Source organism: Narcine bancroftii, chromosome 1 (genome assembly GCF_036971445.1).
Source record: "Narcine bancroftii isolate sNarBan1 chromosome 1, sNarBan1.hap1, whole genome shotgun sequence".
Lineage (NCBI taxonomy): Eukaryota > Metazoa > Chordata > Chondrichthyes > Torpediniformes > Narcinidae > Narcine > Narcine bancroftii.
Window position 1 is genome coordinate 133,445,140 of NC_091469.1, and position 26,882 is coordinate 133,472,021.

Sequence of the window (26,882 nt, forward strand, 5' to 3'; positions counted from 1 at the left end):
TTTTTTACAGCCTTCCATTCACCCCGGGGTCAGTTCTCAAAGAAGGGGGTGAATGTGATAGTACGGATTCTTTCACCAATGTGTATATGTGGTATAGGATGGCTGTGATTGGCCATGCGAAGCCATGCCTACTGGCAGGTCTTAAAGGGTTGCTCCTAGCCAGACCCAGATCATTCTGGAATGGTCAACTTACATGTGATACGTTCCAGTCTTCTAGTTAATAAAAACCTTGGTTTGGATCAACAAGCCTTTGATTCTTTTGACGTGCACCACACACGAATCATCCCATTTGCTCATATTAGAACCATATATCCTCCATCTTGCCTATTCACCTATCTTTCAAAATCCTTTAAACAGAATTATACCAGATATCAACCACTATTTCTGCTTGAAAAAAAGACCTGCTTGATCTGTTTTAAAACACTTTCCTTTCACCTTAAAACTATGCCCAGCTAGTTCTGTTTACCCTACCATGGTAAAATGATTCTACGGTCCAAATATTTACCATATTGATGCTTCTCATAATCATTTATAGTACTACTGAGTTACCTCTTTGTCCTCCAATCCAGGCAGCATCCTGGTGAGTCTCCTCTGCACTCTCTCCTGCCATCCTCATCTTTGGCTTGGCTTCGCGGACGAAGATTTATGGAGGGGGTAAAAGTCCACGTCAGCTGCAGGCTCGTTTGTGGCTGACAAGTCCGATGCGGGACAGGCAGACACGGTTGCAGCGGCTGCAGGGGAAAATTGGTTTGTGGGGGTTGGGTGTTGGGTTTTTCCTCCTTTGCCTTTTGTCAGTGAGGTGGGCTCTGCGGTCTTCTTCAAAGGAGGTTGCTGCCCGCCAAACTGTGAGGCGCCAAGATGCACGGTTTGAGGCGTTATCAGTCCACTGGCGGTGGTCAATGTGGCAGGCACCAAGAGATTTCTTTAGGCAGTCCTTGTACCTTTTCTTTGGTGCACCTCTGTCACGGTGGCCAGTGGAGAGCTCGCCATATAACACAATCTTGGGAAGGCGATGGTCCTCCATTCTGGAGACGTGACCCATCCAGCGCAGCTGGATCTTCAGCAGCGTGGACTCGATGCTGTCGACCTCTGCCATCTCGAGTACTATCTCGAGTCCGTGAACTACTCCTGCCATCCTATACTTCTCATATGTGGCAACCAGAACTTCACTCAACCTTTTGAGTGTGGCCCAACTAGTTCTGCAAAGTTACTGTTCCAGAATATCAGTCCATCATTGCTTATAATATCCAGGTGAACCAGTGTTCATGCGATGATATAGTACTTTGCGAACCAGAATTAAGATATTTGGGATCTTTAAATAGCTTTCTTCAATGCCACTATTCTTTCGAGGTGTGGTTGATAATTTTCCACGCATTAATCTATTCTCCTTCATAATAAATTTGTGATTCTGCTTTTATTATCGCTACAGTATTATAATCTTGATTTCTTGCTTCATAGATGTATATCTTATTTTAGTTTTCTGCATAAACAACAGCATGAGTTAAAAAAAAAACAGTTCTCACTCAGTGTTGTTCTAAAGTATTTGTTTAATTCAAAGCTAGAGGCAGAAAGACCAGACTCCATACATACTATAAAAATATGTTTTTATTAAGAATGTATTTATAAAGTATCTTGTAAATCTGGGGGAGTCACCATAAAGTTCTATGTAGCCAAAGATATATTATAGAGTAGAAAGTATACCATGCAATCTGTACAAAGAAATCGCCCACAGGCTGCAATGCGATAAGGTGCACATCATCTTGGGGATATTGCACGAGAGCTGAGTAATGGAGGAGAGTGCCCTTCTGTTTATGTACACATATTAATTATGCTTAAAAGATAAATGTTTCAATCCAGAAACAACACATTTTAGTGAATTTTTATAAAGTGGAATAGAATTCTAATAATGGAGTTTTAAAATTCTAGATACAGAGCATGAAAGAAATGCACTAATGAAGAGAGCATACCCACAACTATACACCTATTGCAAAGAAAGGGGTTATGACATCATGATGGTAGATCTCAGGTGGGGAGTGAAGGATGGAATTAGTGACAAGCATATAATGACCCGACTGCACCTCGAGGCTCTTAAGGAATGCCAAAAATCGGAAGGTGTCAACTTTATTGTAAGTATTCAGTGTGAAAATTATCGATCGGGGTAAATATTTGTTCAGGTGTTTCATTACTCTCGACGAAGACCTGCTTTGCACAGCATTGGGTTGGTATTTCCACATTCTCTCCAGTAAGGCAAAACAATATCATGGAAATATTCTATTTAAAACTGTCCCTGTAACTTCCTAATGGGGTTATCGCATACACAATGTAAAATAACCTTGTGAATGACTCTGGTGTTCTCCATTGTCATGGAAGGAACATACTGAGCTGGGACAAGCTAATTACACTGAACAGCAAAGATTTTTGCTTCCTGAACATTTTTGGGTATATTTTATGGATTTTGTGCTGCTGATCACGAAAATCACCTTGCAAATTTTCTATCACATACCATTTTTAGATACAGTGTATAACCTATTTTGTAATTTCCTGTCATATTTTAAGTCTACTAGTATATAGCCCATAAAACAAGATGTTTTGGTCAGTCTGCACATGCCTGGGCATGCACTCAATGCAAATGTTATCTTTGGCCTGGGCATGCTTAGTCTGGATAGATGCCTGTTTTCTTGGAAACTAGAGCACCAAACCACATCCAGTTGATTAACAACAAGCTTCAAGCAAACAAAACCATGAAGTGCAATATGTCGTTGAAAATTCATTTTCTGCATTTGCACTTGGACGTCTTCCCTGCTGATCTTGGTGCAGTCGGTGACAAACATGGTGAAAGGTTTCACCAAGACATTGCAACCATGGAAATGCAGTATCAGGGCAATTGGAATCCATCAATGCCGGCCGATTATTGTTAGACACTGACTTGAGCTGCTGAGTACAAATGAAAATCAGTAGCAAAACATGTTTAGTTAATTTGAACGAACACAATGTGTCAGCATCATTAAGCAATTAAACATGCTAAATTCAATAAAAGTTCATTTAATGCTTCTCCATGATTTAGCAGATCTGAAATGATCAAGTTGTCTATCATAATCCCCAATTGTTTTTCAGGAAGCAAACCTCTTGAAAAAAATTTGTCCAGTGTTGTCAGCTGATAGTTCACCAGCTAACTTCAGGATACAGTTCAACCCAGTGCTCATTGATGTGTCTGTGCATTGCAATTCAGAGAACAGGAATGAACTGGAGGACACATGCCAGTGTCTCAAATTTTGGCTGGAGGCAGACTGATAAACATAACGTGACTCTGTTCATTTTTAATTACATTTTAACACTTGAAAAGTGAATTTCACCTTTGATTTTTTTAAATTATTACTATCATTTTAAACTCTTTATAAATGTACCCGATTATTGGTGATCGTGAAAGCAGTTAAAAGACTTTTGACAGCTGTGGGTTGTCAAAAAAAAATCAACAGAACAGTTGGGGTCAAGTCAGGATCTAAGTTATGGTCACTGTTCATGCGCTGCTCCACTTTTCAGCATGGTCAAGGCAGCAAGGCAACAACACTTGACTGAGACTGTGGGAACTGCACAGGTTGCATTGAACATGCTTAAGCCCGGTGTTTTATTTTTAAGAAGGTAGAGGGAGGGATGTCACGGTGGGGATTTACTCCAGGGAGTTACTAAGTGCTGCAGAAAATGAAAGGGCAACACAATCATACTGAAAAGTAGCTTATCATTGCACAAACTGAAAGCATAATTAAGAATTGCAAGAAAGCCAAATGAAAACTGGGGCAAGGGATTGGATTTCCTGCATAAGGGTTTAATAATATAATGTAAAATGTTCAAATCACTATGTTTGGAAGAGTTTTCCTTTAATGTGAACGGCAAAGAACAAAATGGAATGTATATATTGTACTTTTTGCAACATCGGATCAATATGTAAATTAAAGCAGGAATGGGCCATTTGGTTCCCAGAGCCTGCTCTGCACTTCCGTAAGATTTTGGTGACCTGAGTGTAACCCACCTACACCCAGCTCTAATTTCCAATGTACTTTCAGCCACAATCCTTTCTTGCATAGTGAGCGAAGTGATTTCAGCTGCTGTATTGGATTTTTTGCATGAGGGAATTAGCATGAGTGAGAGTGTGACCGACAGATTAGTTTGGGTTGATTTGTTGGGCAAAGCATTTTTGAAAGCGTTTTGAAGATAATGACATGTTCCGTATCCTTATGATTTAACTTCGTGAATAGATTTGGCTCTCATTTTGAACACTATTGTTTATGAAGCTATTGAACAATAAAGCCTTCTTTTGCTCATGCAGCTTTTAATAGGACAAAAGCACGACTCGCCTTACCTTCCTGACTGTATCATTAAAGATGATTTTGAAGCTATTTTTAACTTGATCAATGATGAAAAAATGGAGGCAGCAAAACAGAGGCAAGTAACTCCCGAACCTCATCTCCACACTCTGAATGAAGAGCCTGGATTCCACAAGGAAAACCACTGTGTAAAATCTGACCTAATCAACAGTTCCAATCCACTCAATAAGGGATTACCACAAGTCTGTGTTGACAGTGGAGGTTTAACCCTTTCCGTGCATTGTGATCAGACCAGTGACACAGATGAACCTGCAGTGCAAGCACTACTGTCTGCATCATTCGAGCAGCTGCAATCTCCTGCGTGTCAACGGTCTACATCAGACCTTGGGAAGGCAAAGGAGCTTCTTCAGCAGTGGTACGAATTAGACGAAAATTGCATCCCCAGTGTTTACAGACTTCAACCAATCAGGTTAGTTTAAAAGTAATGAGTAATTACAATAACAATTTGAAAGATTACCTATGTGAGTCACAAATTGCCAAGTTCCAAGAGGTTCCTGGTATTAACAGGGTTTACGAAGAGTGTAAGTCTTTATGAACTTGTGCTTTGTGTATCCTCATTCACGCTGCACAATGTCTGCCCTCTAATTATTGAATAATTGCTGTACAGACCAGTCTGTTTTCGCATGCCACATATATATGTTTGTTTTTTTTTTAAAGGATCAGCAGATCATTAAAGAAAAATCAACAAACATCACACACCTGGGTATTTCTTGTGAATTGCTACTTACCTAACATTGCATGTAAATGGTGCACCAGTTCCTTACATGGTATTCATTTTATTCAGATAACTGACAAGCAAATCAATGACCGTGGATAAATATTTTAAAACAGTTTTCCAATACGTAGTTTAATCACCAGGAGTATACCAAAACAGGAGATGATATTCGCCTAATGTCCCTCTTGGCTTCTGGCCACAAAGCTATTCTGCATGGAAGAAATCTAGACCTTATCATGGTAATTCTGAAAGGGGACGTGGATCTTGTGAGTCAATAAAGACCAGCAGAGGAGTTACATATTTTCATTTTTTTTTCCAAGGATCGAATAAACTAAAGGTACTATTCAAGGGAGGCAAGAGAAGTAACTTTACCATTTAGGGATCTTAAAATAAATTAAGTTTGTTTATTATCATCAGATTGCACAAGTACAACCTGACAAAACTGTTCTCTAGTCCATGGTGCAAAACCTGCAGGGACACAACCAGATATAACACTCAGATTTCAGATTTATTGTCAATACATGCAGGTCATCACATACAACTCCAAGATCCCTTTTTCTTGCAGGCACGGCAGAATTGCCACTAATTGGTAGTGCAAAAATAAACTGTACATAACGTGAACATGTAAACAAACAAATGAAATGCTAACAGGTAACAAATGTAAACAACTGACTGTGCCAAACAGAGAGAGCAAAGAAAAATCAATAAAGTGCATAAGTAAGAGTTCTTAAATGAGTCCCTGATTGAGTTTGATGTTGAGAAGTCTGATATTGGAGGGGTAGCAGCTGTTCCTGAACCTGGTGGTGCAGGTTTTGTGGCACCTATACCTCTTTCTTGATGGCAGCAGCGAGAACAGAACATGTCTGCTGGATGGTGTGGGTCTGATGATTGCTGATGGCAGCGCTCCCTGTAGATGTACTCAATAGTGGGGAGGGTTTTGCTTGAAATGGTTGTGTTCACTACCTTTTGGAGGGCTTTATGCTCTGAGGTATTGTCGGGTCGGGTCAGATACAGCAATGAGCTCTCTGAACCCTTCTCCATTAACAATGGCGTGAAGCAAGGCTGTGTTCTCGCACCAACCCTCTTTTCAATCTTCTTCAGCATGATGCTGAACCAAGCCATGAAAGACCTCAACAATGAAGACGCTGTTTACATCCGGTACCGCACGGATGGCAGTCTCTTCAATCTGAGGCGCCTGCAAGCTCACACCAAGACACAAGAGAAACTTGTCCGTGAACTACTCTTTGCAGACGATGCCGCTTTAGTTGCCCATTCAGAGCCAGCTCTTCAACGCTTGACGTCTTGTTTTGCGGAAACTGCCAAAATGTTTGGCCTGGAAGTCAGCCTGAAGAAAACGGAGGTCCTCCATCAGCCAGCTCCCCATCATGACCACCAGCACCCCCACATCTCCATCGGGCACACAAAACTCAAAACGGTCAACCAGTTTACCTATCTCGGCAGCACCATTTCATCAGATGCAAGGATCGACAACGAGATAGACAACAGACTCTTCAAGGCAAATAGCGCCTTTGGAAGGCTACACAAAAGAGTCTGGAAAAACAACCAACTGAAAAACCTCACAAAGATTAGCGTATACAGAGCCGTTGTCATACCCACACTCCTGTTCGGCTCCGAATCATGGGTCCTCTACCGGCATCACCTACAGCTCCTAGAACGCTTCCACCAGCGTTGTCTCCGCTCCATCCTCAAAATTCATTGGAGCGACTTCATCCCTAACATCGAAGTACTCGAGATGGCAGAGGCCGACAGCAACGAGTCCACGCTTCTGAAGATCCAGCTGCGCTGGGTGGGTCACGTCTCCAGAATTGAGGACCATCGCCTTCCCAAGATCGTGTTATATGGCGAGCTCTCCACTGGCCATCGTGACAGAGGTGCACCAAAGAAGAGGTACAAGGACTGCCTAAAGAAATCTCTTGGTGCCTGCCACATTGACCACCGCCAGTGGGCTGATATCGCCTCAAACCGTGCATCTTGGCGCCTCACAGTTCGGCGGGCAGCAACCTCCTTTGAAGAAGACCGCAGAGCCCACCTCACTGATAAAAGACAAAGGAGGAAAAACCCAACACCCATCCCCAACCAACCAATTTTCCCCTGCAACCGCTGCAACCGTGTCTGCCTGTCCCGCATCGGACTTGTAGGCCACAATTGAGCCTGCAGCTGACGTGGACCTTTACCCCCTCCATAAATCTTCGTCCGCGAAGCCAAGCCAAAGAAAAAGAGAAAATTGTGTTCCCATACCAGACTGTAATGCAGCCAGTCTTACCCAATTGATTCGTGTGGAGGCACACTTTCCACCATACATCTGTAGAAATTTGCCAGGATTTCTGGTGTCATACCGAACCTCTGCAAACTCCTGAGGAAGTAAAGGTACTGATGTGCTTTCTTCATGATGCCATTGTTGTGTTGGGTCCAGGAAAGATCCTCCGAGATAGTGTCTCCCAAGAACCTAAATTTGCTCATCCTTTCCACCTCTGATCCCCCAATGATCATTGGATTGTACACCTCTGGCTTTCCCTTCCTGAAGTCAACAATCAGCTCCGTAGTTTTGGCGACATTGAGTGCAAGATTGTTATTAGTGCAGCATTCAGCCAAGTTTTCAATCTCCATCCTGTATGCAGACTCATCCCCTTCCTTTACACAACCCACTACCGAGGTATTGTCAGCAAATTTGTAGATGGTTTTATTGTTGTACTGAGCTACACAGTCGAAGGTGCAAAGTGAGTGGAGCAGGGGGCTAAGAACGCAGCCCTGTGGTGCTCTGGTTCTGATGGAGATTGTGGAGAAATTCTTATCAATCTTCACTGATTGTGGTTTGGAGGTGAATAAATCCATGATCCAATTACACAGTAGGGTGTTAACTCCAGATCTTGAAGTTTGCTGATCAGTTTTAAGGGGATGCCACACATACAAGTAAACAATACATAGGCAGAGCAAATATACAGATATAAGAATAAATAAATCAATGTTGTTTGATAAATATGAGAGTCTCAGATGGTTAGTTGTCAGTATTCTCACTGACGACGGGATCTGGAAGAATACCAGTGTTCTTTTAATCCAGATTGAAGGAGATGAGTTAAGACATTGATAGTGGAATATAGAGTGGCCCTCTAATTCCATTTGCTCTGGATGAAAGATTGTTCAAAGACCTGATGAAGCTGATGGACTAATAAAGAAAACAGTAGATGTCAAATAACATTGGCTTTGGATCATAGCCATTCAAAGGAGACAAAAATGTAAATCAAACTAGTTCAAGAATGGTGAGGTGGGATTAGAATTATTCAAGGTAACCACTGAGAGAGAGAATATGAAGATCACATAAGAAGAGGTATGTTGAACTGTGAACGAGAATGAAGAGAAGATAAAGGATAGATTAAACAGAACTTTGACATCAAATCCATGTGTTTTTGTCACATTATGCTTAGGGCAGTGAAAGGAGTTATTATGTGAGCTGTCTTAACAAGTTTTTATTTGAGATATAATTAGAACCCCATAATTGGAGGGACAAAAGCAGTGAAGCCAATTAAATATCAATGTCCACTGCTTTTGTCCTTCCAGTGATCCATTTATTTCAGTTAGCTCCCACCCATTTGACAATTATCTTTCATTTATTCTACCTGGTCCCACTCTGCACATGAGAAACCAGTAACAAGAGTAGGCCATTCAGCCCATCAAGTCAGACCAGCTATTTAATGTGATAATTTCTGACCTCAGGTATCTTCAAATCCTCTTCAATGTCAGTTCCCCAAAACCATCAATTGCGAGATCTCTCGCCACACGTTTAGCATGGTAGTTGGCACAATGGTACTACAACACCAGAGGCCCAGGTTCAAATCCGGCGCTGGCTGTAAGGAGTTTGTACATTCTTCTCGTGACCATGTATGTTTCAGTTTCAGAGTCAGAATATATCATGAACAAGTCATGAAATTCATTGTTTGGTGGCACCATCATAGAGCAAACATTCATATTATAACCATCTTACAACATTACTATAAATGAAAATATAAAAATAGTAGTGCATGAAAGGTAAGGCAGCATCTTTGGTTAATTGATTACTCAGGAATCTGATGGCAGCGGGGAAGAAGCTGGCCTTGTGCAATTGAATGCTCATCTATAGGCTCCTGTACCTTTTTCCTGATGGTAGCAGAGTGAAGAGGGCATGGCCTGGGTGATGGGGGTCTTTGAAGATAGAGGCTGCTTTTTTAAGACACCACCTCATGTAGATGTCCTCGATGGGGTGAAGTCTAGTGCCTGTGATGTTGCAGGCTGAGTTAACAACCCTCTAGAGTTTATTCTTGTCCTGAGAGTTGGCGCCTCCATACCAGGCAGTGATGCAACCAGCTAGAATGCTCTCCATGGTACACCTGTAGAAGTTTACAAGGGTCTTCGGTGACATACCAAAATTCCTCAGAAATCTCACCAAATATAGCTGCTGGTGAGCCTTCTTTGTGATGGCATCAACATGGAGGCTCCATGGCAGATCCACGGAGATGTTGACACCCAGGAATTTGAAGTTCTTGTCCCTCTCTGCTACTGAGCCCTCGATGCAGACAGGGTCATGTTCCCCTGACTTCCTTCTGAAGTCCACAATCATCCCCTTGGTTTTGCTAACATTGAGCACAAGGTTGTTGTCATTACACCATTCAACGAGCTGATCTGTCTCCCTTCTGTATGATTCCTCGTTGCCATTTGTGATTCTGCCAACAACGGTGGTGTCATCGGCAAACTTGTAGATAGCATTGGAATTGTGCCTGGCCACACAGTCATGGGTGGTGGGGCACAACTTCTTTCACCACATTGAAAAGTAGGTTAATTGATGTATTTGGACAGAACAGGCTTGTGGGCTGGAAGGGATTGTTGCTGCATTGATTCTCTAAATTTGAAAAAATTTAAATTTAAAATATTTATCTCTCCACTTTAAATATATCTGATAATCTGGCCTCCACCACGCTCAGTGACAGAGAATTCCAAAGATTTACTATCTTCTGAGAGAAGGCATTTCAATGCACCCAATTTTTAAATGACTGCACCCTTATTTCAAGCCTAGATTCACATATTACATCATAAAATTATATTTTCCCATTGTTCCTTACATAAGTTCAAAAGTAAACATGTTCATGTTACATTCCCTAAATCTGAGCTTTACTTTGTTTGCAGTGCACATTTTAGAGACTTTTATAGCAAGGATCCTTCCCGGAGACAACAATCGAGGAATAACTGGACAAATTCTTCCCAGAAGCTATGGAGCATTCTCCAGAAATATGCACCAATGGCCCTCAGCAAAGAAGCAGCCTCAAATCTCTTTGAAACAGGTAATTATGGAAACGTCAGCAGTGGTAGGTTTAAGTATAAAGTAACAATTCAAAATAATCATAACACTTCATAATTAGATCCCCCTACCATCCCAAATTCCCATTCAGGGTGGTTCTTGAATTATGTGGCCTGCCAATCCATAAATATGGAATAGAAGCAGGAGGAAGCCATTATCCCCTCACACCTGCATTCAATAAAGTGTTTTTTTTTTTAATATCTTCACTTTTCTGTACTAGCCCCCATCCCTTGATTCCTTTAATGTCCAAAATCTATACTCAGCGACTGTGTCTCCACATTCATCTTGTGTAGAGAATGCCAAAAGCATCCTCAGCTTATGGGTGAAGACAATTTTTCTCATCTGAATGACTGGCTCTTTATTTGTCACTCTGTCCCAACCAGTGGAAGTATCATCTCCGAGTCAATTCTGTCCAATTCTGAAAGAAGTGTGTGTTTCAGTGGTATCTATTTCTTGTTTCCTTAATAAAGATACAAGATTCAATCTATTGTCATGTGATACAATAGTGTCACGTTACATGAGATAGCTTTTGCCTGCTGTAAGGCAAAAGAGAAAGAGAAGCAAAAGAGAGTGGTCCCCCCCCCCCACCCAACCAGAGTCACTGAGTGTCCATATATTCTCTTCCATTGCTTCCGCAGCCTTCGCAGCCACACAGAGAGTCCAGTCTAAACCATTTGCAACCTGAGCTCTAAATCTGAACCTCTAACATAGTTGGGAACCCTTCAACATATTTGGCACCCCTTTGAATCCTGGTTCTGATACCTGGTACATTTTATGCACATTTTCCACTAACCTACTCATCTCCATGTTTCCTTTTTCAAAAACTTTGATAGACTACATTCCACTCATAATAATAAGACTCTTCTTGGTCAAATTAGTAAACTCATCCCTTGGCTACAGTTGCTACATAGAACAGAGAAGAGAACAGTTTGGAACAGCCACTTCAGCCAGCGTCTGTGCCAAATTAATGTCCAAATCATAATTGTTCTCGGACATTATAGATGGGAGTTTTCTGTTCAATAAAGTCAGAGACACCTTGATTTTTTTTGTCTCCCAGATGATCTCTTCTGTTCTAACTACCCTCCCAACTCACTCCAACACATTTGAAAGTTGTGATGCAGTTTATGGCTTCCTGTTATTTGCTTGATCAGCAAATCATTCATTCAATGTGTATTACAATAAAAATTGAATATTTCAACTGTTGTTTTCTTTTCACATAATTTAGTTATAGAAAAGGAGGTGAAACAGGGTCTGAACACCGAAGGAATTCCAGAGAACCACTGCCATTGGTTTAAAAGGACCATCACTGATATTCAATACAATCTCTCAAGTGAAAAAGCTTTAGATTACATTGACATTTTTCCTCGGAAGCGACAGCTGAACACACGATTGTGGAAAGCCCACACAACATTTCTGGAAAGCATCCATGCTAGGGTAAGAAGTTGTTCGTTTATAACTTCCTGTGTTATTAACTTGCACTATTTCTATGTGATACTAAATCGGATGCAAATATACTAATGAACTAAGATATCTTCAAAGATCTGCCTTTTATACATTTTCATGTTGCTTATCTTTTCACCATTCTCCACCCCATTTATTATTTCTATGACTGCATATGACTTCCTTTCGCTTAAATCATAACTTGGTTTATATTTATGCTTTCTTTTTGATTACTGCCAATCAAACTCTAGCTAATGAATAGTTCTGTAAGTCATTAAAGTTCTAGTATTGTGCAATGAGATACGGTAAAACAAACAATCTAGTAGTTAGGGACCCTCTTGGTTAAAGCGATCATAGTATAATTAAATTTCTCATACAGATGGAGGGTCCAACAGTTAGATCTAAAACTAGTGTATTATGCTTGAACAAGGGAGACTACAACAGGACGAGGGAGGAATTGGTCAGCGTGGACTGGGAGCACAGAAGAGTTGAGGAACAGTGGACGATTTTCAGAGATTTTTCACAGGGCTCAACAAAAATACATTCCTTTCTGTAACAAAAATACATTCCTTTCTGTAACAAAAATACATTCCTTTCTGTAATTGCTCTCAATAACTCTTCACTTAGTTATTCAACATTATTCAACATTAAGGGCAGTAATAGAGGGAAGAGTCAGCCTTGATTAACTAAGGAAATAGAGGAAGGTATAAAATTAAAAGCTCATATGTACAAAGTAGCCAAGAGTAGTGGAAAACTGAAGGATTGGGCAAACTTTAAAGGGGAACAAAGGACAACTAAATGGGAAATAAGGAAAGAGAAGAAGGATTGTGAAGGTAAATTAGCACAAAATATAAAAACAGATAGCAAAAAATTTTATAAATATTTAAAACAGAAGAGGGTGGCTAAATTCAACATAGGTCCCTTGGAAGATGAGAGCGAGAGATTGATATTAAGTAATGAGGAAATGGCTGAGGCGTTGAACAAATATCTTCTGCCTGTCTTCACAGTGGAAGACAGTTCCAGCATGCCAAAGAGTGGTGATGGGGATGTGAAGGGAGGTGAGGGCCTCGATAAAATAATTGTTACAAAAGAGAGAGCGATGAGCAAACTAATGGGACTGAAAGTGGACAAATCCCCTGGTACTGAGGGAAATGGCGGGAGTTATAGTCGATGCGTTGGTAGTCATTTACCAAAATTCTCTGGACCCTGGGCAGGTCCCGGCAGATTGGAAGACAGCAAATATCACACCACTGTTTAAAAAGGGATGTAGGCAGAAGATGGGTAACTCTCAGCCAGTTTGATTAATGTCTGTAGTCGGGAAAATGTTTGAAGCTGTCATTAAGAATGAAATAGTAAGACATTTAGAATGAAGGGGTTCCATCAGACAGACGTAGCATAAAAGGGCAGACAAACTTGCTGGAGTTCTTTGAGGATATAATGGGTGTGGTAGATAGAGGGGAACAGGTTAATGTTGTATATTTGTATTTCCAGAAGGCATTTGATAAAGTGCCACACTAGAGGTTTATCAATAAGATACAGATGAATGGAGTCGGGGGGGAGTATATTAGCATGGATTGAGGATTGGTTAACAGACAGAAGGCAAAGAGTCAGGATAAATGGATGTTTTTCTGATTGGCAGACAGTGGTGAGTGGGGGGCCGCAGGGGTCGGTTCTGGGCCTGCAGCTGCTCACCATGTACATTGATGATTTGGAAGACGGGACAGAGTGTCGTGTAGCCAAGTTTGTGGATGATACTAAATTGAATGGAAAGGAAAATTGTACAGAGGATGTGGAGAGACTGAAGAAGAATACAGTTAAGTTAGGTGAGTGGGCAAAGGTCTGGCAGATGGAGTACAACGTTAGCAAATGAGAGGTCATCCACTTTGAAAGGAAAAATAGAAGAGCAGGTTATTATTTAAATGGTGAAAAACTGCAGCATGCTGTAGCGCAGAAGACTTGGGAGTGCTTGTGCATGAATCACAAGAAGTTGGGTTGCAGGTACTACAGATTATTAAGAAGACAAATGGAATGTTGACCATCACTGGAGGAAATGAATTCAAGAACAACTGTATAATATACTGGAGAGGCCGCACCTGGAGTACTGGTACATTCTGGTCTCCATACTTGAGGAAGGGTATACTGGCCTTGGAGGCAGTCCAGAGGAGGTTCATCAGGTTGAGCCTGGAGATGAGGGGGTTGACTTACGAGGAGAGACTAAATCGCTTGGGATTATACTGACTCGAATTCAGAAGAATGAGAGGAGATCTTATAGAAACATATAAAATTATGAAAGAAATAGATAAGATAGAGGCAGGAAAATTCTTTTCACTGGTAGGTGAGACCAGAACTAGGGGACACAACCTCAAGATTCAGGGGAGTAGATTTAAGATGGAGATGAGGAAAAACTATTTTCCCCAGAGAGTAGTGAATCTATGGAATTCTCTGCCCAGGGAAGTAATTGAGGCTACTTCATTAAACATATTTAAGGTTCAATTAGATATATTTTTACATAAAAAAGGAATTAAGAATTAAGGGATATTGCACAATAACAGAAAATACTGGAAGTCCTCTGCAGATCAAACAGCATCCAGAAAGAGAAATTGTCACGCTTCAGGTTGAAAACCCTTCATTAGAACTGGGAATGAGAGAAAACAATTTGATTTTAAGTTGCAGAGAGTAGGTGGAGTTGAGTCAATGATCAGGTCAGCCATGATTAGTAAATATGATTAGTAAATATGGATTAGTAAATATGCAGACGATACTAAGATAGGTGGAATAGTGGATAATGAAGAAGGTTTTCAAGGATTGCAGAGGGATTTGGGCTGCTTAGAAAAGTGGGCTGAAAAATGGCAGATGGAATTTAATGCTGATAAGTGTGAGGTGCTTCATTTTGGTAAGAAGAATCAGAACAGGACATACGTGGTAAATGGGAGAGCATTGAGGAATACAGAAGAGCAGAATGATTTAGGAGTAACGGTACATCGTTCCCTGAAGGTAGAAACTCACGTGAATAGGGTGATGAAGAAGGATTTTAGTATGCTGGCCTTTATCAATCATTGCATGGAATATAGGAGTTGGGAGGTGATGTTGAGACTGTATAAGACGATGGTGTGGCCTAATTTGGAGTTCTGTGTGCAGTTCTGGTCGCCTAATTATAGGAAGGATATAAACAGAGTGGAGAGAGTGCAGAGAAGGTTTACCAGAATGTTACCTGGGTTTAAGCATCTAGAGTATAGGGAGAGATTGGACAGATTAGGTCTTTATTCTTTGGAGCGTAGAAGGTTGAGAGGGGATTTGATATAAGTATTTAAGATTATGAAAGGGATAGACAGAGTGGATGTGGATAGACTATTTCCGTTAAGAGGAGGAAAGATTAAAACAAGAGGACATGAGTTAAGAATTAAGGGGCAGAGGTTTAGAGGTAACATGAGGGGGAACTTCTTTACTCAGAGAGTGGTAGACCTGTGGAATGAGCTTCCGGGAGAAATAGTGGCGGCGGAGTCAATTGTATTATTTAAGAATAGGTTGGACAGGTATATGGATGAGAAGAAGATGGAGGGTTATGGGCATTGTGCAGGGAGGTGGGACGAGAGAGGGGTGTTTGGTTCGGTGTGGACTAGAAGGGCCTAATGGCCTGTTTCCGTGCTGTAAAATTGTTATGTTATGATCTATTGAACAGCAGAGCAGCCTCGACAGGCCTGCTCATATTTCTCATGTTCATCTTTCATTTCTAAGATTAAGCTGATTTCCTTTTGGAGTGTGTGGTGACACAATAATCACATTGACATGATGGAGTGATTAAATGGCTTTAATTACCAAAAACCTGACCATTACTGATACACTACTTGGCCAGGTTCCAGGTACAGGAGCAAGAGGGGGCAAGTCCAGGCATGCCAGTCTTAATTGGGAAATCTGGGGAGGAGTCAAGAGAGGGGTTAGGGAAGTTAAGGGAGGTTCAGACTGGCCTGTCCATGCATCTATGGAAATGCTTTTCAGCACAGTGTGATTTATCTGCAAGATTCCAAATGAGAAAAAAAAAACACATCAAGGGGAAAATATCCCACTGATTGGAGTGTATCTTGCACCACGGAATGTGTTTATGGTTGTTGGAGGTCAAACATTCCAGTCCCAAGAATTTGGATCACATTCCTCAGAGCAGTGTGTAGGCCCAACCAACTTCATCAATGACCTCTCTGAAGTCAGACATGGTGCACTCATCAGTGGAAATCCTACAGTTCAATTACTTCCATAATTCCCCCCCCCCCCCCCCGCCTCAAAAAATGGAGCATGAAACAAAATCTAGGCAACATTAGGCTTGCACAAAAACAGAAAATACTGGAAGTCCTCTGCAGATCAAACAGCGTCCAGAAAGAGAAATTGTCACGCTTCAGGTTGAAAACCCTTCATTAGAACTGGGAATGAGAGAAAACAATTTGATTTTAAGTTGCAGAGAGTGTCGGGAAGAGAATAAGTAAAGGGAATAAATATCTCCATTAAACTAAGGCCAGGGTTGCCATGGGGATGTTATAAACAGGGTTGTGCAGCCAATGGATTAATGGGGAAAGTTAGGGAGAGGGGAAATCTGAACAAGGGAATACAAAAGCTAAGAAATAAGGACATTTAGAGAGTGTAAATACAAGCAGAAGAACATAAAATCTACAAAATGTAGAGATATTGGGCGTTCCTGGCAGGTCAGTCTCTGTTGATGGAAAGAGGAAAACCAAAGCCACATCTCCATTGGATTGGTTGGTTCGGATACAAAGCAAGTTGCCTGAAGATATAAAAATTGTCTTTATGCACAAAAAGCTGCAGAATGAAGGTGAGATACTGATCCTCCAATTTATATCATTGCCTATTTGTAACACCACAGGAACACAAAAAACAGACAAGCCAGAGTAAGATTGGAAGCACAAGCAATTTGTTGCCTCACCTGGAAGGTCTGTTTGGGCCAAAGGAAGAGGGGAAAATACGGATGTTGTAGTTTCATGGGGAAATGCTGTAAGAAGGGAAACATTTGTGAAAGCTAAAGAGCAGAGCAGAGACTCACAAAGGGAAAAGATGAGCGGAGGGGAGAAACGTGTGATGGGGAAATCTCATTAAAGGTGGTGGAAATTTTGAAGGATGATTCATTGAACATGAAGGCTGGTGAGATGAGAAGTGACAACGAGAGGGACTATGGTCAAGCTAATATTAGACAAATCCCATGAACGCATCTGTTGCAGTAGACTTAATATCAAATTCAATAACCAGATCATTCATTTTGTCTGTATCAGCACTGGCCAATCCATCTGTGTGGTGCGCTGTTAGCCAGAATGAGACACACACAAGGTAAAGACTGTACAACAGGCTTTAATCCGCAAAGACCCACAGAGCCAGGCTGGCTGTAGCTGCAGTAACTCTGAGTGAGGCCTCAGGAGGCCGGCGCAGGCTTATATCCCGGAGGGTAATTGACAGCCGGCCAGGTGTTGTCCTGTCCCCTTACACTTCTGCAGGTACAGAGGTTCCCCCCTGCAGTAGGCCGGTGTTGTACCACCACATTCACCCGCTTCTTTATAAATTGTCCTGGGGTTTGGGGTGGCAGCAACAAAGGAATAGCACCCACTATATACATACAATATTTACAGGTTGAGATGATCAGGCTTCTGGTCACTGGTCGGAGGGGAAGTAGGGGAGCTGGCGGCAGGGGTCTGTGTGGCTGATATGGTGCCGTGTGGAGGGGTGGCCCGGGGGTCTAGGGTCAATGTATGAGGGTCGTATTGGATGGGTGGGGGGGCGAGTTCGTCTCCCAAGGCTGAAGCGGGCCCCTGGTGGTCAAGGAGGGCCTACGAGCCCCATAGCTGCCTGGGGACAGGGATGTATGCCCGGTCAGCATCGTCCTGGGCTGGAGGGTGGCGTGGTGTGGTGGGTGCTCCTGCTGGGGCCAGGTCCCTGGTTGAGACGGTGTCCTGCCTACCACTGCCGAACCTAACGTAGGTGTAGTTGTGGTTTGCATGTAGGAGGAAAATCTGCTTGAACAGGGCTTCGGCCTTGTGTGTCCATACATGCTTACGCAGGAGCACTGGTCCCTGGGACGTGAGCCATGCTGGGTGGGACATTTCAGTCACCAACCTCCTGGGGAATGAGAACAGACTTTCGTGAGGGATCTCGTTGGTAGCCATGCACAGCAGCAACCGAATGGCATGGAGCACCTCGGGCAGGGAGTCCTGCCAGTACTCAACGGACCACCCTTTTGACCTGAAAACCAGGAGGACTGCCTTCCAGCCCACCCCGTTCCCACATGCCACTTGCCCATTGCTTCTCAGGTTATAGCTCGTCGTGCGACTGCTCACAATGCCCCTCACCGTCAGGTACTGGCGCAGCTCACCACTCATGAAACTAGACCCCCGGTCACCGTGGATGAAGGTGGGGTAGCCAAACATGGTGAAAATCTGTCCCAGGGCCCTGATGATGGTGGCCGTGGAGGTGTCTGGGCAAGGGATAGCGAAAGGGAAACTTGAGTACTTGTCCACTACCATGAGGAAGTAGATGTTTCAGTCCATCGAAGGCAGGGGCCCTTTGAAGTCAATGCCAAGACGCTCGAAAGGCCGAGTAGCCTTTACAGTATGGGCCTGGGACGGGCGGAAGAAGCGAGGTTTACCCTCCGAGCAGACCCGACAGGCCTCGGTCATGTCCCTGACGTCCCTGATGGTGTACGGCAGGTATCGGGACTTAATGAAATGATACAACCGGGTGACGCCCGGATGGCAGAGGGACTCATGCAATGCCTGCAGCCTATCGTCCTGCATAGATGTGCAGGTGCGAGAGAGGGCATCAGGGGGAGTCATTAAACTTCCCAGGGCGGTACTGGATGTCGTAGCTGTAAGTTGCCAGCTCGACTCTCCAATGCAAGATCTTGTTGTTCTTGATCTTGCTCTTGTGGGTAGGTGTCTTGGGTAAACTTATACCTCTCATTTTGTTCATTTTAGATTGGTCACAGTGTTTGAGCTACCGAAAGAAAATAGACACACACACCGAGAGCAGTTCAGTTTATACAAATGTTTATTACTAATTCAAAAGCTGATTTCACACTACAATATGCAAGCCCTTCCCAACTATACTTATCAACGCTTGGACTGGTCCCAACTGCCGAAGCGAGGCAACGACTGCACACTTGTAGTAGGTTGTCAGGGCGCTGGTAGCAGCTTCTCCACCTCCCCCGACCGGGACGTTGCTCGGACTCTGGCTGTTCTTCCTTCTTGACAAGGGGTGTTCCCACCCCTCGGAGAGTCTAAACTTCAGCAGCAGGACCACAGGCTTATATACCCCAAAAACAATTAATCATGCGCCTACTCCTTCTAATATTTGTCAGTCAAAATCAAAACTGAACATTACATTCTACAATTTAGAAGATTAATTATTATGGAACCAGGATGTTATGATTTCCTGGTTTATCTCGTAGATACAAAGACTTATTAAAACTTCTTGAGCAAGACAGGTTGTGACCAATTCGTCAATTTCAGAGTGTTGCATTTGACAACTGCTTTCCCTGGGCCTCACGGTGGAATTCCATTTCAAAGTGTATCTTCAGATAAGTCCCCATGGCTGAGTTTAATTACATCTGCTAGTTCTGAAAGTAAGGTGACCTGCGTGTGGACCCAGTGTCGTCAGTTCCACATAAGCAAAAAAGCATCTGGGTACATGGTTTTAATCCTCCATTACATTCCACCCCTTGGTCACAATCTGTCATTTGCGAGGCCTAACCAGTATTTGAGTACAGAGGGAGCGAAAAAAGAGAAATCAAAACAACAATTACAAAGATAAGCAATGACGCGAGCAACCAACGGAGGATAGTGTAGCCCACTCCCCCAAATGTAGCAGTTAGCCATGAGAAAGGATTCCAACCAAGGCTCAAATTATCCTTGTTGGCCACAATACCCAGATATTGGAGCTCACGAACAGATTTTGAAACATGCTGAACAATAACATATTTATATAAGCTGCATTTGAGGCTGGTGACCGAGGACTTCCTTGGTGTAATGCATCGGACCGTGTTTCCCACGGGGAGCTCCCTTGGAACATCCTCGACATTACAAATCCAATTGCTGGCATCAAAGCAGCTGTTAAGCCAGATCACCAGGAGTGTAAAATGGAGAACCTGGAACAAAGAACCCTGACACATGTCACTCACGATACCATAAGCGTTCAGTATTTAAACAGACTAAATCATCCTGTCCTTCAATAGCTACCCACCGAGTGTTAACCTGGGCAGGTGTCACTATTTCTCCTTTTACAGGAGGGCCACTACCTGGTGGTGCCACCCATACCTTTTGTCCAACATTCTCTAGTTCGGGAATGGGGGGCAATGACTGTTTTTCCTCTGGAATAGGCTGTAATTCAGGAGCGTGAAGAAGTCGGTGGAAAGGTGTACCTCCTTTTAAAGGGCGATGATTCAAATTGTCGACTGCCTGCTGCAGCACATGGCACCATCCCTTCTGGGTCCCCAGTGATGTTAACAAACGAATTTGTTCCTTCAGTAAGCCGTTCATTTGTTCAACTAATCCGGCAGCCTGCGGGTAATAAGGAATATGGTGAACCCATAAAATACCGTTGTAATTTGCCAAATCACAGATTGCTTTCCCGGAGAAGTGCGAGCCATTATCAGAGTGAATCTCCTCTGGAACATCATAACGATAAATCAAATGGTTTAGTCCTTGGATAGTGCTAGCTTGGTCAGCCGTCTTGGTGGGAAAAGTAAAAACCAGGCCCGAAAAGGTGTCAACCATTACTAGGATGTAATGTTTACCCATACAGTCTAGCATGGGGCCTATGTAATCAATTTGCCAGACCGCAGCTGAGTGAGCACCCCGTTTTATTTGGCCATGCGGACCAGGTGGAACGGTATGGAACTTCACAAGCTGACATTCTGGGCACGTACGTACGACCATGCGGACATCATCCTGATGGACGGATAAAGCATGTGTACGGGACCACATAGCTGATCCCTTCTCCCCCAAATGACCACTCTGTTCATGTGCCCATCGAGCCAGGGGGACGGAATCAGCACAGCTGATAGTGGCAAGCTGATCTGCTACTGCATTATGTTGAGCCATGTTAGTCGCCATATTGGTATGGGCATCAACGTGATAAACGGTTATCTCACGATGGTGGGAAGCATCCCACAACAGCTGCCACAACTCTTTGCCCCATATTGGGCGGTCATGTATCATCCAGTTGTTCTTTTGCAAATCAGGCATCCATACCACAAGTCCATTAGCCACAGCCCAGGAATCAGTAAACAGGCGAAGAGGGTGATCATGGGGATCTAGTGGTAAAGTGACTACCTTCAACTCAGCATACTGACTGGAGCCACCATCCCCCTCCTCCGATAACTGAGTTCCTGACCTAGGATGGTAAGCCACCTGTTCGTGTACGCGGCCCACCCCTTCAGGCCCTCTGGTCGCACGACTCTGAATATACCACTTCCATTTAACAATAGAAGACTGCTGAGCCCGCCCGATCTTTAGATTAGCATCATTAGCCAGGACCCAATTCATCATAGGAAGTGCAGGTCGCAATTGAACATCTGCATCACCTGTCATTCTTTTAGTCTCCAGCAGGGCCCAGTTACAGGCTAGTAACTGTTGTTCAAAAACAGAATAACGAGCGGCAGCCTCAGGCATGGTACGTGACCAGAATCCAAGTGGGACTCGGCGACCCTCTTGTTTCTGCCAGAGGCTCCAGGAGGCCACATCATCAATATAATGGTGAGTTGAGAGGGAAGGCAATACTGGAAGGTGGGTGAAGGTATACTGGCGCCCCTTCCAGGTAAAGGCGAACTGATCCTGTGAGTCCTCAGCTATAAGAATACTGAAGAAGGCGTTAGCGAGATCAATGACAGCATACCATGTTCCTGAATTCCCAGTAGCAATGTTTTCAATAAGGGTGACGATGTCCGGAACTGCTGAAGCAAGTGGTGGGGCATGTTTGTTCAAAAAACAATAATCAACTGTCATTCTCCAGGAGCCGTCCGGCTTCTGGACCGGCCAAACAGGGCTATTAAAGGGCGACGTTGCGGGCCTCACTACCCCTTCTTCTTGCAGAGCATCGATGGTGGCAGTAATCTCTTCCTGCCCCCCAGGGAGACGATATTGTGGAATGCACACTGGTTTCATGGAAGCTGGCACCATCACAGGATCCCACTTAGCCTGACCCACTACTAGTTTTTTTGTAATAGTTCGAATTCCAAATTCAAATCCCTCTTGGCTAGTATTAAGGACCATACCGGCCAACATATTAATACCCAGGATACACTCGTCAGTAGCAGCCACCAGGGCATGTAACCAGACAGGGGAAGGACTATCACCCACCATGGCACAGACTTTTATTTCCTTTGCCAGGGTGACCGCTCCTCCCAACCCCTCTATTCGAAAGGCCGGTCCAGTCCAGAGGTCGGGATTACCAGGAATCACCGAGTGCTCTGCATCGGTGTCGACCAAAGCCAAGTATTGGCGATCATTACCCCCACCCCAGTGGATTGTTAACGGTATGTAGGGCCGCGGATCCCCGTGTGTGCGCCGTGTCTCGATGGAGTAGACACGGGAATCCTGCCCACACCTTCAGGCTTCAGAAGGGTTCGGGGGCTTCCAGGACCACATGCTATTGTTATCTTTAAGAGCCTGTTTAACCCATTGTTTTACTTCATGACGAGTAACTGGAGCAGGAGAAGCCAGCTCGATAGAAGCAGCAGTGGGAGCAGAAGGCACAGCTGGGCCAGGAGGACTCAGCAGCTGGGGATGATGTTCCCCTGATTTTCTCTTATAAAGGGCATAAAGGACCGCAGTAGGTTTCCCATCAATATCACTTTTAGGTACGCCTAACTTTAACAAGGTTAGAAAAAGGTCCTTCCTTGTCGGTCCATTATTACCAGCAGCCCTTCTCTTTTCATCCTGCTTGTCTGATTTAATCTGGGTTGTATGTGAATGGATTTTACCTCCCAGTTCTAATTCTCGAAGCCAAGATAAGGCGTGCACCGCCTCAGACACAGGATGCCCAATTAGCGAACTAGTTACGGACAGAACCAATCCCCATGTGGTGGGTTGGGCAGAACGAACCAATCTGGTATGCATTCCGGCAGTGAATATCTCTTCATCAGGACTCCCCCCATGTACCCACAGCCTCAAACTCCCTCCATACAAGGCAGAGGCCAGGGCCTGTTGACGAATTAATGCTATACCCTCCTCTGGGGTTCTCCAATTGTTTTGCAAATGTAAATCCCAATCTATTGGTGATGGGTATACTCGTAGCAGGGCATCCCCTAGAGTAGTAAGTAAGTAATCCATCTCTCTCCCTCTACCCCGCAGCTCAGCAGTGACCCTGATATCAGTAGATAATGTTCCTAATCCCAACAATTCCTCAGGGGTTAAAAATACATTACCCCCTCCTTGTTCCCAGACACGCAGGAGCCAGGCCGCCAGAGTTTCTCCTGCCTTTTGCCTAAATTGATCTCCAATGGCAGCCAGCTCTTTTACAGAGAAGTCACATATCATTGACTGTTTCCGACCCCTGTTCCCACTTTGGCCCACAGGGCCCTCCACCCAGTCTAGGGGAGGAGGTCGAGGACATCCAACAAAGGGAGTAGGCCATAGAGCATAAGCAGGGGTTTGGGTATTTTCCCCTGGGTCCACATGGGAAACTGGGGTATCTTACCCTTACATCATCCCCCCTTCTGTCTGTTTGGGAAATCTGCTGCCTTATAGGGCGGGTGTGAACAGCAGATGGAGAGGGTAGTATGTTAGACACATGCTGAGGAGAATCTGCATTATTACCATTCTCATTCCAAATATTCCCATCCCAATCCTCAATTACATCAGGATCGTCACCATTCCTTATCATGGCATGAATACGATATGGATCGGGTTCTACTCCATGCCTTTCCTTATCTGCACAGAGCTGCTGCCGGAGTTTAATATTACGGCAAATCATTTGGACATGCTTATCTTCCCATTCTTTGGCTCTGCCCTGACTGGTGCGAACAATCTCGCTCATCATGGAACAGCATTGTCGCAGGACTTCTAGCTCCTCCTCTAATTGCTTTCTTTTGCACTGAGATTCTACTTCTCTTTGAATTAATTCTGCTTCACGCTGAACGGAGTGGCGTAATGCTGTGGCCAGCAACCAAAAACCATTCGTCAGCGTTCCCTTTTTATCAGGAAATTTACTTTCTCGAAGGAGAGTGGCAACCCGCTCTCCCAGAGGTGCACTTGATGGGTCTAACTTCTCATCCCAACTAATGGGTGGTCCCAACAAAGACAGGGTATTGGCCAACATGCCAAACCCATCGTCTTTGGAAGTCCATCCAGGAATCAAGAACTGCTCAGGGCTCACCTCTTTCTTTCGGCGAAACATCTTGAGACCAACCCTGCTCGCTGCGCCAATTGTCTTGGGTAAACTTATACCTCTCATTTTGTTCATTTTAGATTGGTCACAGTGTTTGAGCTACCGAAAGAAAATAGACACACACACCGAGAGCAGTTCAGTTTATACAAATGTTTATTACTAATTCAAAAGCTGATTTCACACTACAATATGCAAGCCCTTCCCAACTATACTTATCAACGCTTGGACTGGTCCCAACTGCCGAAGCGAGGCAACGACTGCACACTTGTAGTAGGTTGTCAGGGCGCTGGTAGCAGCTTCTCCACCTCCCCCGACCGGGACGTTGCTCGGACTCTGGCTGTTCTTCCTTCTTGACAAGGGGTGTTCCCACCCCTCGGAGAGTCTAAACTTCAGCAGCAGGACCACAGGCTTATATACCCCAAAAACAATTAATCATGCGCCTACTCCTTCTAATATTTGTCAGTCAAAATCAAAACTGAACATTACATTCTACAATTTAGAAGATTAATTATTATGGAACCAGGATGTTATAATTTCCTGGTTTATCTCGTAGATACAAAGACTTATTAAAACTTCTCGAGCAAGACAGGTTGTGACCAATTCGTCAATTTCAGAGTGTCGTATTTGACAACTGCTTTCCCTGGGCCTCACGGTGGAATTCCATTTCAAAGTGTATCTTCAGATAAGTCCCCATGGCTGAGTTTAATTACATCTGCTAGTTCTGAAAGTAAGGTGACCTGCGTGTGGACCCAGTGTCGTCAGTTCCACATAAGCAAAAAAGCATCTGGGTACATGGTTTTAATCCTCCATTACAGTAGGGTTAAACATGAACGCCATGGCCCGCTGGTCCATGAGGAGGGTGAATTTCCTGCCGGCCAGATAATGGCGCCAGTGGCAGACCGTTTCCACAATTGCCTGATCCACAGCCTGCATCGTGGTGGATGAAGGCTGCCTGTGCCTTGGGTGGGAGGGGAATGGTTGTAGCTTGGGCCAGTGGGCGGACCTTGTCCGAGAATTGAGGGACCCACTGCAAGTGATAAGAGAACAGGCCCAGGCACCTGTGGAGGGGCTTTAGCGTTGGGGGGAGGGGTAACTAAATTAATGGGTGGATCCTTTCTGGATCTGGGCCAAAGACTCCATGGGCCACAATGTACCCCAGGATGGCGAGGCGGCTGGTGCTAAACACACACTTCTCCTTGTTGTAAGTGAGGTTCAGCTCCGCAGCCATCTGGAGGAATTTTTCCAGGTTAGCATCGTGGTCCTGCTGGTCACGGCCGCAGATAGTGACATTATCCAGATACGGGAATGTCGCCTTCAGCTTGTGCCGGTCTACCATGCGGTCCATCTCCCGCAGGAAAATGGAGACCCCATTCATGACTCCAAAGGGAACTCGGCAGAACTGGTACAGGCACCCATCTGCCTCAAAGGCGGTGTAGGGTTTGTCCTTCGGGTGGGTGGGGATTTGTTGAGACACCGACTTCAGGTCAATCGTGGAAAAAACCCAGTAGCAGGCCATCTCATTGACCATGTCGGTGATCCTCGGCAGGGGGTAGGCATCCAGCTGGGTGTACCGGTTAATGGTCTGGCTGTAATCCATGACCATCCTCTGCTTACTTCCCCCTTTGACCACCAGGACTTGGGCTCTCCAAGGGCTGTTATTGGGCTCGATGACGCCTTCTACCAGGAGTCGCTGCTCCTCTGCCTTGATGAAGTTTCTGTCTGCGGTGCAATAGTGCCGACTTCTGGCGGCGATCGGCTTGCAGCCTAGCGCAAGATGTGGGAAGAGCGCCGGTTGGTATGCTGTGTAATGTGAGTGGAAGTTGGGGCCCCTGAAGGCAAGAGTGACCTCTGCAGGTGGCACTGGAAATCTAGGCCTAGGAAGATTGGGGCACAGAGTTTGGGCATGACCAGGAGCCTGAACCATGTGTAAGGCTCCCCTCCCACAGTTATATCAGCTGAGCAGTGCCCAAGGGTAGCAACGGTTTTATCCTTGACGGCGAGGGCGATGGAGCAGGTAGTGGGGTGGACTTTTAATCCCAGGGAGAGGGCCACGCTCGGGTGAATGAATCTCTCAGTGCTGCCACTGTCGAACAGGCACTTCGTTAGCTGCCCGTTGACTTGTACATCCACCATCAAGCGCCCGAGGTTGTGAGGGATGTCCCTGATCAGTGTGGTGGCGGCCAGGACCATCTCAGAGTCGGAGTCATCGCTTTTCGGCTGTGCGCAGCGATTTATGGCTTCCGGGGACATAGGGAGCGTCGGTAGGGTGGCCTGCTTATTGCCTGTGTTGACCACATAATTGTTGGTCAATGGATGCAGCGTGCAGCAGCTGATGGCACCTGGAGGCGTGGGGAGCATCAGTAGGGCGGCCTGGTCATCGCCCGTGTTGACCACGTCGACATCAGTCATGGGATGCAGCGTGCAGTAGCCGATGGCATCCGGAGGTGTGGGGAGCGTCGGTGGGCTGCCTGGTCATCGCTGGTGTTGACCACGTCAACGTTGATCACCGGAGGAGATGAGATGAGCGTCGACGGGACAGCCTGGTCATTGCCCGTGTTTACCACGTCATTCTCAACATCGTCGGGGGCCCTCCGTGTTGGCTGCTGCCTGGCCCAAGATGGCA

At 44.6% G+C, this 26,882-nt stretch overlaps 1 protein-coding gene across 4 annotated transcripts in view; it reads left to right on the forward strand.

Annotated features, from left to right (window-relative positions):
* The window catches only part of LOC138764485 (uncharacterized), a 153,982-nt gene that overhangs the window by 45,401 nt on the left and 81,699 nt on the right, over positions 1-26,882 (forward strand). For all 4 annotated transcript variants that reach the window (XM_069940503.1, XM_069940472.1, XM_069940492.1 and 1 more), the window contains 4 exons: positions 1,927-2,126; positions 4,325-4,791; positions 10,273-10,427; positions 11,670-11,878. In XM_069940503.1, the coding sequence (XP_069796604.1) occupies positions 1,927-2,126; positions 4,325-4,791; positions 10,273-10,427; positions 11,670-11,878 (1,031 nt within the window). The remainder of the gene's footprint in view (positions 1-1,926; positions 2,127-4,324; positions 4,792-10,272; positions 10,428-11,669; positions 11,879-26,882) is intronic.